This window comes from Lissotriton helveticus, chromosome 12 (genome assembly GCF_964261635.1).
Source record: "Lissotriton helveticus chromosome 12, aLisHel1.1, whole genome shotgun sequence".
NCBI lineage: Eukaryota > Metazoa > Chordata > Amphibia > Caudata > Salamandridae > Lissotriton > Lissotriton helveticus.
Genome location: NC_136073.1, coordinates 679,549,187 through 679,569,106, shown reverse-complemented (window position 1 = coordinate 679,569,106; position 19,920 = coordinate 679,549,187). Strand labels below are relative to the sequence as shown.

At 45.8% G+C, this 19,920-nt stretch overlaps 1 protein-coding gene across 1 annotated transcript in view; it reads right to left on the bottom strand.

Moving 5' to 3' along the window:
- GLG1 (golgi glycoprotein 1) overlaps positions 1-19,920 on the bottom strand; it is a 694,561-nt gene that overhangs the window by 199,379 nt on the left and 475,262 nt on the right. Inside the window, exons 16-17 of the mRNA XM_078669216.1 lie at positions 6,139-6,227; positions 3,538-3,655 (exon numbers count right to left, since the gene is read on the bottom strand). Of these exons, the coding sequence (XP_078525342.1) occupies positions 3,538-3,655; positions 6,139-6,227 (207 nt within the window). The remainder of the gene's footprint in view (positions 1-3,537; positions 3,656-6,138; positions 6,228-19,920) is intronic.

Genomic DNA, 19,920 nt, shown 5'->3' with positions numbered 1-19,920 from the left:
TGTTGGCGCCAGGGAACTTTTTTTGATGGCCTGCTTTTGTAACAGGATGGATACCACCACCCGAAGTAGGTTTTGCTAATGTACTGATGATCTTCAAGTCAGTATTGCCGGTGAAGGGGACTTTAATCCGATGGAGTCCCCTTTCTGCACAATATCGAGCACCCAATTGTCCTTTGTGATTTTGTGCCACTCGTCTAAATGAAACATGATACTTCCCTCCCCCCACCGGAGTAGGTAACCGAGCTGGGGGGAGCAAGCTCTGACTGCTTTGGCTGCTGTTCAGCAGGGGGAGTTGTTGCTTGGACGCCCCTCGTCCTCATCCAGGTCGGCGCTGGTGAAAGTGGGATCTGGAATGGTGTTGCGAGAACCAGTGAGGGGTTTGAAGCCTCTGTTGGTATTGGCGGCGGTCATAAGGACGGTAATGGCATCTGAAATCATTACGTTTTTCCAGACCTACTGCCTTCAGGGTGTCAAGCTCGGACTTCATTCTGGACATCTAAATCCACATTTGTAAAGCGCACAATTACCCGTAAGGGTCTCTAGGCGCTGGGGGCCGTCGGGAAGATTAAGCAAGCTATTTCCCAGAGTCACATGGTGCTGGGCTAATCTGCCGCCGGTGCCGGGGATCGAACCGTGATCCCCAGATTCCGGAGTCAGTCGCCCTGGCCGCGGCGCCACACCTCTTCATGTCAACATCTGCATGATGATTTAGGCCTGTGAGTCTCAGCCTGGAGGAGCGCCTAGCACATATGCCATGCGAATAACCATGAGCTGCCAGATCTGAATATTCGGCTGCTGCACTTATGACCTGGTTCGCTACGAGTCCTCCTTCCTGTAGGATCTCCTGGAAGTCCCGCCGGTCTTCTTTTGGCAGGCTGTCCATGAACCTTGAGAGGTGGTCCCAGAGTGATCGATCGTATCTTCCCAGGAGTGCAGCGACCTTCATATAAGAGGTTGAGGTGCTACACATTCTCTTCCCAATAGATTACATTGAATTGCTGTCTTTGTCAGGAGGGACTACGGAGGAGGACGCCCCAGAGTGCGCTTTGCTTGCTGCTGACACTATGACAGTCTGGTGGGGGATCAGACCTCAAACAGTGGATCCTGGTCTGAGGCTCTGTACTATTTGATTATGCGCAGTGCTGCTGCTCCTATTGGCGCAGGAGTGAGAAAGGTATGAAGCGCAGGCTCCAGTAGACCAGGTACCAAGGGAAGCAGAGGTCTAGATGACGACCTATGAAGGAGGGTTTCTAGGATGACTGGTGCCTAAGGAGTTGCAGAAGGCATCTCAATGGTTCATTTTGCAGCCTCCCCCCCCCCCTACATAGTACCTTGTTGAAAGTAATGATGTCGTCCACTGGTGACACTCTGGCAGGAGGAGTGGCAGACAAAGTAGGGGAATAGTCTTCCACCAAGGATCTGGAGGTGTTTTAGACCACGATGGAGACCTATGTCTACGCTTCCGAGGCCTTGAGGAATGGGAGTGCTAGTTCTAGTCAGGGAGCGCCAGAGTGGTGTCCTCTATCGATATCTCCTTGAAGCTGGAGATTGTTGCCTTGGAGACCCCAGAGGAGACCTTGTGGCTGGTGTCGGTGGACGCACCCCTCTACCGGATGTTCCTGCGGGGGAATATATCTGAGAATAGGCCGACCCTGGATTGCCCCTTGACCACTCTTTCACATTCCTCAGCCATCTCGGTGAGAAGTTTATCGGAGGAGTGTGCTGTTCTCGAGCCTGGGATCCCTCCGGCGTGATCTGTACAATTCTCAGGCCAGGAGAAGATGATGCGCTCCTTAGTCAACCATCTCTATGTTGGTTCCTGGGACTGCACCACTCTAATTTCCCTCGACGTCAAAGGATCTCTTGACGTCAGTACAGGTGACTGAGGCAATCTGTCTCTTTGCCGGTGGAGATGTGTAAGAGGACAGTGGTCTAGAAGTCTATCTTCTTGACGGCGATCTCCTCGATGTCAATAGATTTTGCCCCAACATCTGCAATGGTGAAGCTGAGCGTCTTCGTGCCGAGTGCCCATGACTAGATGTCGGCAGAGTCTTCGACATGGGCGGGACTATTCAGTGCTTATGACTTTGAGGAGTATCCCTTGGAAGAGAACCCCATATTCTCACACATCCATATCAGTAACTGAAGTAACATGGCTTCTAGGGATGGAGGTATGGCTGAAATTTCAATGTCAATTTCTATGGAAAGGTCTAACCCACTAGCAGAGGATAAACCTGGCACTTCATAGGGATATTCTACACCACTAGAATCATCACAGTATAGGAAAGAGGGCCGGAGTCTTATCCAAAGCGGGCATGGATCCCATGTCTGCACTCTTCCTCTTCAATAAGTCTTTGTACCTCCCTTCTGGATTTTTTGCGAGGAGGTGGCTCCATGGTAAGAGGCAGTGCCACTTGCACTAAGTATGGCTCCAAAGGTGGTGTCGGTGGCTCAATTGGTGGTGCTGGGTACAATGCTAGTTGGGCTGTGTAGTTGTGCACAGGCATGAATGCTGGAGACGCCGCAGATCCAGAGTCGTATGGCACCACAGGAATGAACATTGGGAGGTCAAATGATGCTCCCTGTTCTAGAGGTGCCCCTGAAGTGTTCAAGGCTCTAGCGAGAATCCCAAATATCGTGTTGAGAAACAGAGATGTGTCTTCAGAGCAGGGAATTCCTGGAAAGTTAGATTGGCTAGAGACAAAGGATCCGTGATGTAAGGTACTAGCGCCAAAGGTGTGGGGATGGAAGACGCCTGGGTAGGATCCAAGGTCAGTCTGGCTGGGGTGCATAGCCACCTGGAGAATCAGCTGTCGAACTCTGGCTCCGAGGATGAAGATTCTATGAGAGACTTACCTCTTCTACGTTTCTTATGCGTCCTGTGCTGCTTTTTCATTGTCCCTGAAGAATGAGTGGAAAGATATGGATTGAAGCCTAGACCGTGATGCATGCTGAGGCATGAGTCTCGAGTCTCAGGTGCTAGATTTGTTGTTCGATCCCATGTTTTGGAAGTGATATGACTGCACTGAAGAATTTTCTGTGGTCAAAAAAACTCACTTATGAGAGAACAAGCTCAAGATCTGTGTAGAAAAATGGTGCTGTGACCGGCACTATATGGCTTCAGTGGCATCCTTTGACAGCACTTTTGGCATCGATATGAACCCAGATCTCTCTTCCAGCGACGTGAGATCTCCGAAGCTTCCTGATCGACTCTGGTGCCTAGGAATATTTTACAGGTGAGGAATCTGCAAGTAGAATTATACATCAGAAGCAAAATTATAAAAGCTGTGAAAGCGGAAATTGAACTGTCAATTGCTCAGAGGGCTTTCTTTACATTAATTCTGACACATGGAAAAATATGCCACTGCTATTTAGCTGGGTAAAAGCAGAATATCTAAATAGAAGTGATTTATCATCCATGCAGAGAATCTTGTGAACTATCACATTGGTTTTATGGACGGACGTTAGTTGTGAAATTGATTTTGATTACATAAGCAAGCAGAAGACATGATCCTGAGGATTCTATTTGGTTTTTACCATTTCCAACTCCTCCACACGCAGCTGTTTACGGCACTTCAAAGAAATCCGTTGTTCCTTGCCCTCCTGCAGTGTGTCGTTACGCACTGTGGTGCTTAGACAGATCACAACATCTACCCTGTAGAAAAGGAAACCAAAATGATAGGAAGGTGATTTGCTTCAGTGTTTCAGTGTGTGTTTAATGTGCTATCAAAAGTTGGAGTCAAAATAAGGGACTTGCTAGCAAGAATGGATCCCCAGCAAAATGTCCTTGTTCCCACCCATGACATTTGAATATCACAAGTGACAGTGGGAGGACATTTCAACACTTATTGAAACATTTAACAGATTACAGAGAAAGAGAATAGTTACTTGAAAAGATATAACAATCCCAGTTATTATAACTCATTTCAATTATTTTTTTGTCACCGACAGCTACAACAACATTAAACTGTAAGAAAACAAGAAAAACCAAATACAAAGGTAAAATGCACATATTCATCAGATCATTCACTTTTTCTATATCATGTTCAAAATGTTACTTATAGGGCACTCTTCTTACCTGTTACATAAAGAACCCCATTGTTTCCCTACTATTGGGAAAATCAGTTTGGGACAGATTATATTGGCAATTATCAAATCACAAGTTAAGCAAGGAACAGCTAATCAACACTCAATTGAAGAATAAATAACGCTTTTAAAATATCCATTCATCAGATCAATACAACACAATGATTTCACTTTGACAAAGCCCATGTGCTATATGCAACTGTTAAATACAACATAATTGTGTGGCATATAGTGGTTTCAAACACCAGCGCCAAAACAATTGTTTGAAATCCGAAGTAAATACAAAAAGAGGCACGGCTTCTAGGACCTTTTGAATATAATGGATTTCTTGAACACTTGGTACTCTACCCAACTAGTATGAGTTCTATCACGAGAAGGTAAGCTTCCCTATTGGATCTGAAAGCACATATTTTTCTTTTGGTAACACATTTTACAGGTATAACTTTACAAGCACGAACCATTTTTAAAATTAATGTTGGCACTAACCGGAGCACTAGAGCATCTCATAATTCAATACCACAAACCGCTTTTAGTTTACTTCCTGTTCAGCTTATATTAATATTCCAGGACCCACATTAAAAAGTAAATCTTATAACCACATTAAGAGAAATGGCATTTGGTTGTTTGATGCTTCAATGTCAATATTTCAAAACATATTTCCCTTGGATAAAACATTTAAACTTTAAATAGTGTCTTCATATATTTACAGCCTATGTGGTAGAGGTAATGGTGTTTCAAAGATCTTTAGGTGTTTTTTGTTTTAACTTAAAATTAACTGCTAATAATGTGGTAAAAACGTCAAGCCCTTCAATAAGGCAACCACTGAATGTTCTCTCCTGAACGGCATTGCTTGCAAACAGCAAGACAGGAAAGCATCTTTATCCACACCCTCAGGAAATTCATACTCCGTAAGATGACTTTTAGAGAGCAACAGGAATAAATGACAAAAGCAGAAGATAAATGATAGAAGAAAGCTATCAGAGAAAGTAGTGCATTGCATCGGGACTAATGCAGTGTCTACCCATTCAACATGATTCTAAGAGGACTCACAAAAGAAAGAAAATTCAAAGCTTAAGTTATCAATGGGAGAGCAGCAGTTGCTTGAACTCGTCATCAATTCAAGACATGTTGTGGGCAAATCCTACAATAGAAAACTTTTAAATTAAGATATCATACCAAACAAATCATTAAACCATGGAATTCTACAAAATATGCTAAAATACAATGGAATCATACAGCAAAAACGAACGAACACTGGCAATATATACGATACAGCCACCAAGTAAATCTGTAGTTGCTCCTACACATGAACACATCTCCAATCCAACGCAAAGGCAAGAGGACAACGTAGAGCACGGGGTGGCATAAGAAGTAGGACACAGTTCAAAGTACAGCATGGAGTGCTAGGTGGGGGAAGAGAAGGCCATGAAATAATAGGTTATGCTGGGTAGGGTGAAAGAAGGGCATGAGAGATTTCACTGTGGAGCTCTGGGAGAGGGGGTGGACACATCAAGAGGATAATGTAGAGCACTGTGTGGGGGTGAGAAGTAATAGGGGATAGAATGTGGCGCATTGGAGGTGGGCAGAGAAGCAGACAAGTGAGACAAATATAAAACATGCATTCAACGAGTGCTTTAAGGAAAAGAAAAAAATAGTTCTCTGGAAGCAAACACCAGTGGAGGCAGAGAAAGCAACTAACTAAAGAGGTGGTAATCAAGATATGTTACACAGCAAGCACAAAGACAAGAAGGGCGAACTAAAGCAAATAACGTCATAGAAAGGATTGTAATCAAATCAGAGTAACAAAATAAAAAGTCAGTGGAAGCAATGGGCACAGTTGCTTTTCAGATCAGCTATTGAAGTTTCCGCAATAGCTCTTTCGCAACAAGACAGGTGTTCTGTCTGGCAGTCTTCGATCTAAAAATCATTCTCCATTTATACTACCGCCATCACTTTTAGGCCCAATACATTACCCCCTAATAACATGACTTGGTCCCTTACCGCCTGATAGCAAAGGCTTAAAAAAAAATCAGAAAACATGTTATCACTTACTTCTTTTTAATATTGGAGCAATGTTTAAGTACATCCTCTTTGCAGGCCATTTTAAATTTGTAGGAGAATCTGAAATCCTTCATTTGAACCTGAAATGATTACACCAGAAGTCAAATCAAGGAAACATGATGAGTTACTCTGTTTAGAATGTGAATGGATTAAACATTACATGTTTAAAATATATATACTCTAGTCACATTTTTATGTCATAAAATAAGATTAAAGAAAGGCTACTTACCTGTGATACCAGAAAGAAGGAAAATGCTACTTACCAGTATGCATCTGTTCTTGGCATGTGGAGCTGCAGAGTCGTACACTTTTGCAATAGATCGCCACCTGGTGTTAGGCTCGGATGATTGCAGGTTGTCTTCTTGGAAGAAGTCTTTGTAGTCACGAGATAGGGGACTCCTCCCTTGGACAATACTGCGCATGGTCATCGACTCCATCCTCAGATTGTTTTTCACCATGATGGGAAATGATTGCGTTAGTAGAAGTAAAGAGAAAGGATGTCCATGCGTGTGCATCTAACTAAGATGAGAACTGAAACGGATTCAAGTCCCGGGGAGGCGGGAGGGCGTGTACGACTCTGCAGCTCTACATGCCAAGAACAGATGCATACTAGTAAGTAGCATTTTCCGTTCGAGGCATATGAGCTGCAGATCGTACACTTTTGAATCGATTGTGCAGCAGTGTCTCCCCTAGCGGTGGTCGCTTGTATCCGTTGCAGTATTTTGAAACAGTGTTTTAAGGACAGCTTGGCCCACTGCAGCTTGCTGTTTGGCCTGCACATCAACACAATAGTGTTCAGTGAAGGTGTGTATTGTAGATCATGTTGCTGCCTTGCATATGTCCTTCAGTGGTATATTTCCTAAGAAAACCATAGAGGCTCCTAGTTTGCGAGTGGAGTGTGACTAGGAGGAACTGTTAGTGTTTGTGTACACTTTACAATCCACCTGGCAATTCCCCCCTTAGAGAAGGGGTTGCCTTTGTGTGGGGGAGAGAAAGATACAAATAATTGTTTTATCTTTCTAAAGGATTTAGTCCTATCTGTGTAGTATAACAGGGCTCTTCTAACATCTAAGGTGTGTAAAGCCCTTGCTGCAACAGAGTCCGGGTTTTGAAAAAACACCGGTAGCTCTACTGATTGGTTAAGGTGAAAAGGAGTGATAACCTTTGGCAGAAATGTTGGATTAGGCCTAAGAACCACTTTATTAGGATGTATTTGAAAAATGGTTGTTGTATTGTGAATGCTTGTATTTCACTAACTCTTCTGAGAGAGGTGATGGCAACAAGGAAAGCAGTTTTCCATGTTAGGAATTGCAATTCACACTTGTGTATTGCTCGAAAGGGGGTCCCATACCTCTTGTAAGGACAATGTTTAGGTTTCATACCGGAGCAGGTGGTAACCTAGGTGGGATTATTCGTTTTAATCCTTCCATGAATGCTTTTATTGCAGGTACTCTGAAGAGAGATATATGTTGCCTGTTCTGTAAATAGGCTGCAATTGCTGCCAGATGAAGGCGTATGGACGAATAAGCCAAATTAGACCTTTGTAGATGTAAAAGGTAACAAATGATATTTTGGAAGGAAGCATCCAGTGGATCAATGTGATTATTGTTACAATATATTGCAAATCTTTTCCACTTAGCGGCATAACACGCTCTGGTAGTGGGTCTTCTAGCTTCTTTAATTATGTTCATACAGTCTGGTGGCAGGTTTAAGTAACCAAACTCTAAGACTTCAGGAGCCAGATCGCCAAATTCAGTTGGCTTGGTTCTGGGTGTCTTATTTCTCCATGGTTCTGTGTTAACAGGGAGGGTGTGAGCTTTAACTTTTGATGTGGAACCAGTGAGAGATCTAGTAGTGTGGTGAACCACGGCTGGCGTGCCCATGTGGGAGCTACTAGTATTAGCTTGAGAGACTGTTGTCTGAGCTTGCGCACTACTAGTGGAATGAGTGGGAGAGGCGGAAAAGCGTACGCAAATCTGCCTGACCAATTCATCCATATTGCATTCCCTTCCGACCGTGGGTGTGGAAACCTGGCGGCGAAGGTTGGGCCTTTTGCGTTTTCGTGGGTGGCAAACAGATCTATCTGTGGATGCCCCACTTTTGGAAGAATGGTTGAAGCACTTGTGGATGTAGTTCCCATTCGTGGATCTGTTGTGACTGTCGGCTCAACAGATCTGCTATCTGATTGTGAATTCCTGGAAGGTGTTCCGTCAGGTGTATGTTTTGAGGAATGGCCCATCTCCAAATGTTCTGTGCGAGTTGGGACAGTTGTAGAGAGTGTCCCCCCCCCCCCCCCCCCTGTTTTTGTATATAGTACATGGCTGTTATGTTGTCTGTCCGGATTAGGACAGCTTTGTTTTCTACTTGCACTTGAAATGTGATTGCTAGCAGCTCTAGATGGTTGATATGGAAAAAAATGTGTTGGTTGTTCCGTTGGCCTTGTGTGGTATATTGTAAGAGATGGGCTCTCCATCCTGTGAGGGATGCGTCTGTTGTGAGCACTATCTGTGGAACAGGCTCTAGGAACGGCCGTCCTCTTGTCAAGTTTTTGGTGTTCCACCATTGCAGAGAGCGATATGTACGGTCGTCTACCAACACCAGGTCTGTGAGCTGACCTTGAGCCTGATTCCACTGTCGTGCTAGGCATTCCTGTAACGGACGCATTTGCAGTTTTGCATGTGGGACTATGAAGATGCAAGATGCCATCATGCCTATTAGTCTCATGAACACTCTGGCTTGGAGAGACTGCTGGTGTTGAAAAATGGAGACTAAGGTCTGAATGCTCTGTATCCTCGGTGGACTGGGATACGCTAGAGCTGTAGATGTGTTTATGGTAGCGCCTAGATACTGATGAATGTGCAAAGGCTCTAGGTGTGACTTGGTGTAGTTCATGGTAAACCCTAAGTTGTGCAGTGCTTGAATTGTTTTTTTTGTGTGTTGGACACATTGACTGATTGATTTTGCTTTTATGAGCCAATCGTCTAGGTAAGGGAAGACTTGTATCTGTTGTCTTCTGAGATGTGCTGCTACTACTGCTAAGCACTTTGTGAACACTCGTGGTGCTGTTGTGACCCCGCATGGCAGTACTTTGAACTGATAGTGCTGTCCTTGTATGACAAACCTTAGGATACTTCCTGTGAGCAGGATGTATGGGAATGTGAAAGTAGGCGTCCTTTACGTCTAGTGTTGAAAGGAAATCGCCTTGTTGTAGTAGTGGGAGTACTTGTTGCAGAGTGATCATGTTAAAATGATCTGATTGTATGAAATGGTTGAGGGGCCTAAGGTTTGAGAGTGTCCCGTCCTTCTTGGGGATTAGAAAATACAGGGAGTACACTCCGGTTCCCTGTTCTTCTAAAGGAACTAATCGAATAGCATCCTTTTGTAGAAGTGCTAGAACTTCCTGTTGAAGCAGAGTCATATGGTCTGTAGACATTGGACGCTGCCTGGGTGGTATATTTGGCGTGGTTGCTGTGAGTTCTAGGCAGTAGCCATGTTGGATAATTTGTCTCACCCACCTGTCTGTTGTGATGGAATTCAAGGACAGGTAGGAACTGTGATAATCTGCCCCCCACAGGAGTGGAATGCTGTAGGGGAGGCAGGGGGAAGTCACTGTTTGGGAGTGGAAGAGGAGCGGTTGTTGTTGTTACCTCTACCTCTTCCCTTATTATTATTGCCTCTGTATCCTCCTCTAAAGTAGCCTTTGTTGGAGGTGGTCTGTGTGTGCATTTTGAAAGATGATGTCGTATCTGCGCCGGTTTGCTTAGAGCCTCCTCTATAAAAGGAGCGGCGAAAAGAACTTCTAGTCTGTGCGGATTGTAATGCACCCATAGACTTAGCTGTGTCCGTGTCTTTTTTCATCTTTTCCAGTGTAGTGTCTACTTCCGGCCCGAACAATTGGTTTTGATTGAAGGGCTGGTTCAAGATGGCAGTCGGAACCTCCGTCTTAAACCCTGAAATGCGTAGCCACGCATGTCGTCTGAGTATAACACTAGTATTGACTGCTCTGGATGCTGTGTCAGCTACATCTAGTGCACATTTAATTGAGGCATTAGATATTAATTTGCCTTCTTGTATGAGCTCTGCTGCCTGATCTTTGTATTGATCTGGGAGGTGCTCTAGCAGTTTTTTTAATTGGTCGTAGTGAGCCCTGTCATAGCGTGAGAGCAGGGCTTGTGTATTTGCTATGAGCCATATATTTGTAGCCTGTGCAGCAATCCGTTTCCCTGACGCATCAATAACTTTGGATTCCTTGTCAGATGGGGGCGTGTCACCAGAAGTCTGGGAATTAGCCCTTTTCCTTGCATTGGACACTACTAAAGAGTCTAGTGGCAGATGTCCCTTAATATAGACTGGATCAGATGGTGCTGGTCTATATTTTTTTCTATTCTTGGATTTAACACCCTACAACGTACCGGGTCTTTAAATACTTCTGGAGCATGTTTAATGACTCCTTTGATCATGGGTAGTATTTGCGTAGACCTTTGTGACTGCCCAAATGTATCAAGTAAAAAATCCTTATCAATAGCATCAGAGTGCATTGAAACCCCGTGGTAAAGGGCAGCTCTATTTAAGAGATGATTAAACCCAATACTATCTTCTGGAGGGGAAGGTTTTGTTGGGTAGGATTGAGGATCAGGAATGTCGGGCACATTGTGTGGTGGGAAGTCATATAAATCATTCTCTCTTGGATATGTATCTGCATCGACATCCTCATCTACAGGGTATGCATTTGGCTCTGTTATGTCATTCCCTCCACCTAGATCATACACCTCATCAGTGTGGTGTGATGATGCAGGAGATTGAACAGGAGAAACTTCAGGTGAAATGTAAGAAGGAATAGGAGAGGAAGAAGGTGAAGGAGAGGAAGGGTGCATTGGAGAAGTTGCACAATCTTTCTTTTTGGTAGGAACCACAGGTAGAAGTGGTGTGTCTGCTGGTCTCTTCTTGTAAGGAATAGCTTCCACATGTCCAGTTTTTGGGTTGATATGGACTCTCTTGTTTAGGATCTGGTCTAAACAGTTCTTCTTCCTCTGCAACCTTCTTCGGCGTCGATTTTTTCGTGGCCGATAGGGGTTGTTTTGTGTTTTTTGCTGTAGGAGGCGCGTTAGAGTCCCGTGGCAAATTTTTCTGTGCCGAATGTGGTTTTGGCTTGGTAGGCTTGTTAGAGGGTTTAGGTGTCTCTGAATCAGGCCTTGGAGTCTTTGGTACCGATGTTGGAGTTTTTGGAAAAGAGACAGGTCTCGTTGGCCTGGAGGCTTCGGATGCTGGCTTTCCATTTTTATTTTTGGAACCGGAAGGTTTTGGATCCGGAGCTTTTTGGGGATCCGGTACAGTTTTTGGCTTCGGCACCGGTGCATCTTTTGGTTTGGGTGCCGAAGGATCTTTGTCTTTGGGCACTGAAGGGCGTTTTGGCTTCGGTGTCGAAGAATCCTGCGGTGTCGAAGGATGTGTATGCTTTGGTGCCGATGGAAGAGGTGGAATTGGCATGTGTGGTTTTGTCGGTGCCGAGGCACTGGAAGGCGTAGTTGTTTTCCTCGGAGCCGAGCCCAAAGGCGGGGCGGTTGAGGGAATATTTCGTTCTCAACTGGGCCCCATGGGCGGAGTGCTGACCGTTGCCTTTGGCTTGGGTAGTGTCTGTTGTGCAGGGGCAAGAGTATTCACGGGTTGACGAGATGGGATCGAGTCATCTGAGTCCTCTGCCTCTGATATGATCTGGAGATCAGGCGAGTCTTCCTCGGCGGCGAGTGGAGCCTCGTCTTCGGAGATGTCCTCGCCCTCGGAGATGTCTTCTTCGATGATCTCCTCCTCGAAGATGGCCTCCGGTGCTGGGGCCGTTCTCCTCATCTCGTGTCGACGTGCCCTCCGATCCCAAATGGTCTTTTTCGATCGGAAGGATGCACAAGCTGTGCAGGTCGACTCGTTGTCTTCCGGCGATAGACAGAGGTTGCAGACCTCGTGAAGGTCGCTATGAGGGAATTTTGCTCGACATACCGGGCATCTCTTGAATGGAGTTCTGTCCATGAGGCGTAGGCCGTACGCCGCCGATAGGCCTAACGGCCCGCGTCGACGCACCGGAATGTGGCTGGTGATGTCGACAAGTCTATTCAATGTCGAAAATGTTTTTATAAAGTCTTTATGCTTCGAAGTTGCTAAAAAAGTCTTTGCTAGCCGGAGCGGAAAACTTTCATCCGAACCCAGTGACGGAAAAAAACAATCTGAGGATGGAGTCGATGACCATGCGCAGTATTGTCCAAGGGAGGAGTCACCTATCTCGTGACTACAAAGACTTCTTCTTCGTGTTTTGCTGGGCGCTGCAAGATTACCTGGGGCTGGACGGTAGTCTGTTTGTTCGGTCCCGCTGCTCCCCCTGACGCGGCCGGGCTTAGCTCCGCCCCTTGCTTTCTTCGACCGGCCAGGCTTGGCTCTGCCGGTCTTACCGCTGCTGTTGACGCCGACAAGCCCCAGGATCCTTGGGGGCAGAACGCACAATTTCCACGCGCCAGGAGGCGCATAAAGACTCGCCTGGTGCTGAGTCCTCTGGTGTTTTGCTGGGCGCTGCAAGATTACCTGGGGCTGGACGGTAGTCTGTTTGTTCGGTCCCGCTGCTCCCCCTTACGCGGCCGGGCTTATCTCCGCCCCTTGCTTTCTTCGACCGGCCGGGCTGGTCTCCGCCGGTCCTACCGCTGCTGTTGACACCGACGCCTACAAGCCCCAGGATCCTTAGGGGCAGAACGCACAATTTCCATGCGCCAGGAGGCGCATAAAGACTCGCCTGGTCCCTCGTCCCGCGAGGACGTTGCGGGACAAGGGCGGGACAGTCTGACAGTCCGGGGCAGACCGTGGCTGGGCTGGGCCCGGTCCCCTGGCTGCTGCTATACAGACTACTTATACGTGCCACGTAAGACATTTTGAATTATTTTAATCTTGTTTATTGACCATTTTATCTGCACCACCATTGGCCTTTCGGAGGTAATACAATTTACACCTGTACTGTATCCTATTGTTCTAGCCTTTTATAGTCAAACCTTGGAAAATCGCATCTAGTGCCTACCATGTCTAAACAAAAAGCCAAGCTGGACAAATATTTAGTAAAAGTTGTTAAATTTAATTCTGAGCGGAGAAAATCGCTAGGTCAGGGGAGTCCGCCCGCTCTATTTTATGCACCCCCCTTCGCCAACGATGGCATCACCACTGGATGATAGATGTGACCCTGTTGATTTAACAGTGGAAGTGTCAGTTTATTCAGCACCCAACCAGGACACATTGGATTCAACTCACGACACTCCAGCACTGTGCTCTCCGGCCCCAAGAGCAGTAAGGACTTGCAGGAAAGCGCAACCTAAATGTGGGGGGAATCATAACAAAAGAAAAATTGAAAAACCACCCAAAAGTACTGCACCGGATGCGGATCCAGTGGACAAAAATGGCATAGTTAATTTGAATTCTGAGCAACTTGATCTTCTAGCCAGCATTATAGGGGACAAGTTAGAAAATATTATTAAACCCCTAGTAGCTAAACTAGATTTGATGTCTACAGAAGTGTTAAGATTAAGTGGACTTCTGGATGCCAACATTGGCTCAGCCGAAAGATGTAGGGGTATTGATAAGGGCCCAGAATTTAGCAAAGGTGCACCAAAGTCTAATAATGGGAGATCAAGTACAACTAAAGAAACTACCCATGCCCCCGCACGAATAACACGTCAGAAAGAGCAGGTAATAACAGTCCCAGAAAGTATGACGGAGGTACCAGTAGTAAAGAAAAGTAGTTTTATTAATCTCCCACCCGATTGTGCACCCTATGTATTTGTTTTAACTAATGTACCATCTTCTGATTTAAACTCGACCCAGCCCCAGCAAGAGTCACACGAATCCCTTAAAAACAAAACAGTTTCTTGTTTGCATAAGCAATGTGGGTTTCCAACTACCTATTCTGATCAAATACTTACCACCAGAAGGGTAAACTGGATTGGCAACTCAAGAAAGACTAGCAGGGGTGATTGTGTCATTGTTAATTTTAAACACCCCCAACATGTTGCAACTTTTTTGTTAAGAGCGGCCTCTCTAAACTATGATGAGAACAGTATTTGCGTACGCCCACTTGGTTATTTTTACAGTCATCTTATCAAAGCACCACCTGTTAACAGTAGTAGTAGATATTTCACACCTAGTCTTATACATACTAATTGCCCAATCTTTGAGGTTCCGGTACAGAATAGATATCAGGCGCTGAGCTCCCTAGATATAAATGACTGACATACACAGGATTGTGGGTCTCCCGTGTGTGTGATTCCTAATAACCAGGTGAACCAATTAAGCGAAAAAATGTATAGATCCGGAGCTAACCCCGAAGGCGGACCTAAACATGATCGACAATGGGCACAAATTGTCTTTACGATAGAGAGGGTGGCAATTGACCGAGGACCCACAGGCGCAGATAATACAATTGCTGGTGTAGATAAGGTAGAGCTTGGAGGGGATGGTATTAACTGCTTTACTGCCCAAGACCGGACCAACTGCTGCAATATGAGGGGGATATCAATCGTTAGTTGGAATATAGCTGGATGGGCATCCAAGGAAAAAAAGCTGGGGTGGGCCGAGTTAATCAGATCATATGACATCCTGTGTTTTCAGGAAACCTGGTGTTTTACTAAACCGAGTTTTGATGGGTTTGTATGCTATCATTTAGAAGCGTCAAGGTCCCGGTATGGTAGAGCTAAAGGTGGTTTGCTTGTCTTACTATCTTTGAATCTAGTGCTGACTGTTAAACACTTAACCGTAGAGTTACATTCACAAATCCTGTGGATACGCGAGAAGAAAGGCCAAGAGGTGCTTTCAATTAATTTTTACAATAACATTTTCGATAGTACACGGCACAAAAGCTATAGTTGAATTGGAAAGTGCCGTATCGTATTGAAGCTTGTATCGGGGGCAAATACATTTTTTGATTTAATTTGGTTAAGAGATTTTAACATTCCGATCTGCCCAATGTCGCTCTCCAGGACATGTGGGATTCAAAATTCAAAATAACAAGGGTGATAATACACCACATTTCCCACATAATGAGTATGGGGAGGTGATTAATAACTTACTGTCAACCTATAATTTACAGCTCTTACAGCTGGCCAAAGATGCCAAGGGTCAAACACTTCCGACCTATACAGGCAGGAACTGTAATTCTCATATTGACCATGTTATGGTTTCATCTAGTATTGTGCCATATTTTCTGACCCCGGTTATTGAGGAATCCACCTTGAGTGACCATAACCGTATTCTAATGAGAACTGAGATCTGGAAACGTAGAACACTGCGGATGTCTAGAACTGTAGTTAACATTGAACCACGTAGATTAAACGGGACAAGGCTAAGGTGGAACGGGGAAAATCTGAGAAGGTAATGAGCCTAATTATATCTAAATCTATGGCAGATATTAACAATAGTTACTTACCTGTAATCTGTGGTTCTCCAGTATTGGTGTCTTTCATAGATTCACATGCCTGAATCATTCCCCGTCGTCGGAGTGGGAGTCCCACGGTACATAAAAAAGCAATAATATGCCATAAATACATAGTAAATACCAATAAAAACAAACCAGCAAGTAAAGTAGCCAAAGCTACAGTAGAAAAAACTTCCACACCTATGACTATCCAATTAACGGCAGTATATAATCGACAATCCCAACGGCAGACCCCGCACTCTCAGCGGAGCCACGTATGGGGCAGTCAGGAAGCAGTCACTCTTAGACTTTCGTGAGTATGTCACTTTGGCAGCAGAGGTGAACCACCATCGGGAATGTTAGTACAAAAAACTGAATAACTGTACATCACTTACAGTTAGCGAATCTGCACGTGGACCCCAGCGTTCCAGAGGCTCATGAGGCATTGGAATTGATTTATAACAGTATGCTCTTTCAGTTTCTTTTTCCTCATATTACCTCTCACTATATTTATCCCTGAACTTTATTACCACCATAAAACAAGGAAATGGACAACGAACTCTTTCTTAAAGTGTGTGCTCTATGTTGAGTGTATGTATGTCTTGTATTTGTCTTTTTTCACGCCAGGCACGACTTCACGAGTAGCATGACATTCTTGTCTAGTGATCGGAGCCCGCACAAAGATTCATTGATTTTCACAGGTCACTGTGCCTAGTGCTTTATTTTAAAGGAGCGGACCACCAGAAAATATTTTTTGTCCTCTTCCTTTTCAGGTCGACTGTATTGAGACAACTGGCATATTCTGTAGGTACATATTAGAACCTGCACTAGATTTCACTTTTGTTAATTTAAACACCTTTTAACTTGAGAAACGTGAGTAAGGTGGGGATTTGTGTACTCGGACCTGAAGGAGCACAGACTCCGAAACATGTTGACACACACACACATGGGAGGTAATGCACATTGCCCTGCGTTCTACACCTCCTTATTCTGCACGTTTTTAATAGCGCCAGCCCGGGGGCCCATTAAAATTGTTTCTGACCCCACGAGCTAGGCTCTTTTTAAACATCACTCGCCGTAGAACCCCACCACTCACGTACATAAAAAAACATAAATAGAAATCAACCCTCACACACCACACATAGCCATCAGTTTAAAGTGCTCCCGCGTAGTCGCTGGTCGAAGCACGCCGCATCCCGTAGAGGGGTGCAAAGACCCCAATGATGAAGCATGACACCAAGGGTCCTTTTGGTGTGTGAGGGGTATTTTACAAACACAGGGTGCTCCCAACCAGAGTAGGGAAACCCTTCCATTATAAGAGTGGATTCTTTTTGTTTATATACGACTGGCTAGGGAGAACGAATCCATCTATGTACTCTCTCTCCCTTTTTTGTTATATAGGTTCAAAAGGCTCCTTCATCAATCTGGACAGCACCACGTTCAATTCCCATGAAGCCGAAGGAAGCCGGACAGGGGGTAACACTTTCTTCAAGCCTTCCAAACAATCCTTGATCACAGGGATCTGGAAGAAGGAAGTCTGTGAAGGGCACTTCCTGTAGGCAGTCAGCGCAGCGAGATGAACCTTAATGGAATGGACATTAAGGCCACACTGCGCCAAATGTAGAAGATACGGAAGGATGACATCTTCCTTACATGTCGTTGGGTCATAGTTCTTGGACTTGCACCAGTTGCAAAATCGCTTCCACTTGTAAGCATAGGAAGTCCGAGTGGAAGGTCGCTTAGCCTCCTTCAGTATGTCCATACAATCTTCTGGTAAATTCAAATGGCCATATTGCACTATCTCAGGAGCCATGCCGCCAAAATCAAAGACGAGAGGTTGGGGTGCACCATCTGACCCCCGAACTTCGTGAGAAGGTCCGGCCGGCACGGCAGCCGTATGTGATGAAGGAGAGACCGGTGAAGCAGGTCCGTGAACCACCACTGCCTGGGCCATTCCGGGGCAATCAGGATCATCCGCGCCCTGGACTGGGACAGCTTGATGAGCACCGCCGGAATCCGGGGAATGGGTGGAAAAGCGCACAGAAACTGTTCGACCAGTTGATCCATAACGCATTCCCCAGCGTCCCCTGCTGGTAGTACCTGGAGGCGAAGTCTCGGCATTTGCTGTTTTCGGCGGTGGCGAACAGATCTACGTCTGGAGTCCCCCACCTTGCGAAGACTTCTCCTAGTACTTCGTCGTTTATGACCCATTTGTGGTTTTCCTGAATCAGTCTGCTCAGTGCGTCGGCCAGAACATTCTGCACACCTAGTAGATGGGTAGCAGTTATTGTCAGTCCTCTGGCTAGAAGCCAACGCCAGATCGCCTGCGCCTCCTGCGACTGAGTGCGCGATCTCGAGCCACCCTGCTTGTTGAGGTAATACATCGTGATCGAATTGTCCGTCTGTACAAGCAGAGAGTTGGTCTGGAAGGACGGATGAAAGGCCTTCAGTGCCAAGCGTACAGCTCTGAGTTCCAGGAAATTGATGTGATACGTGGACTCCGCCTGGGACCACATTCCTTGTATCTGTAAGTCTGCGGAGTGCGCCCCCCCCCAGCTGTGGAGAGACGCATCCGTCACGATAGTCTGCGTGGGAATGTCCTTGTGGAAGGGAACCCCTCTGAGGAGATTCTCCGCTGAACACCACTGTAGGAAGGTGGATATCTGACTATGGTTACCCCCAACTTTTTGCCTAGTGTTTTGCTGGTTTTTTACTTAATTGGCCTGGGATCCTGCTATTCAGGACCCCAGGCTTCCTGCTCTCTCTGTTAAAATGGACTCCATGTACTTTAGGTGCATTTACCAATTGGTATTGGGACACCTTATCAGCCCCTGTACAGTGTACCTTAGGTACCCAGGGCATAGGTGAACCCAAGGCCTACCAGGGGCTGAAGCATGTATTATGCCACCCCTGGCTGGCCCTCTAAACAGACAACTGGCTGGTAAGACAGCTGGGGCAAGGTGGTGTAATCACCCTTTGCTGTAGATTGAATATGCTACTTACCAGTATGCATCTGTTCTTGGCATGTAGGGCTGCTAACATTCATATCTTAGCATTAGATCGCCGCCTAGTGTTGGGCTCGGATGATCGCACATTGTTGTCCTGGAAGAGTCTTCGAAGTATCCTGAGATAGGTGGCTCCTCCCCTGGACTACAGTGCGCATGGGCATCGGCTCCATCCCCAGATTGTTTTTCGCCATTGTGGCAGAAGATGGAGTGAAAAGTGTAAAGGATGTCCATGCTAATGAATAAATACAATAGTATATCTGCAGCTGCGACAGGCACCGGGGAGGAGGGCGGGCGATATGAATGTTAGCAGCCCTACATGCCAAGAACAGATGCATACTGGTAAGTAGCATATTCAGTTCGAGGCATGTGGGCTGCTAAATTCATATCTTAGCATAGAATACATAGCAGTCCCTCCATCAGCGGCGGTTGCCCGTGCCAGCTGCAGAAACCTGAAAAAGTGTCTTCAGAACAGCCTGTCCTACAGCAGCTTGCTGCTTGGAATGCACATCAACACAGTAGTGTTTTGTAAAGGTATGTGGTGTAACCCACGTGGCTGCTCTGCAAATATCCTCCAAAGGAATGTTCCCTAGGAAAGCCATGGATGCCCCCAGTTTGCGTGTGGAGTGCGCTCTGGGGGGTATTGTTAAAGTGCGCTTGGCTTTTTGATAACATATCTGGATGCACTTAACAATCCATCTGGCTATCCCTGCTTTGGAAATTGGGTTGCCTTTGTGTTGTGGTGCGAAGGCAACAAAGAGTTGTTTTGTTTTTCTAAAGGGTTGTGTTCTGTCTATGTAGTACATCAACGCCCTCCGTACATCTAAGGTATGGAGCATTCTTTCCGCCACCGTTTGCGGGTTTTGAAAGAATGCCGGTAAGTCAATAGTTTGGTTTAGATGAAACTGTGACACCACCTTCGGAAGGAATTTGGGGTTAGTGCGTAGCACTACCCTATTTGGATGAATTTGAATGAATGGCTCTTGGATTGTGAGCGCCTGCAGCTCACTGACACGCCTCAGAGACGTAATAGCTACAAGGAAAGCTACTTTCCACGTAAGGAACTGGAGTTCACACGAGTGCAGTGGCTCAAATGGCGGTCCCATTAGTCTGGTGAGAACGACATTGAGGTTCCACACCGGAGCTGGCGGTGTTCTTGGGGGAATGACTCGTTTCAGACCTTCAAGGAAGGCTTTAATGGCGGGCACTCTGAAGACAGAGAGGTGCTGCCTGTTCTGGAGATAAGCCGCAATGGCGGATAGATGTATCCGAATGGAAGTGTACGCTAGATTGCACTTGTAAAGATGCAACAGATAGCAGATGATGTTGGGGATA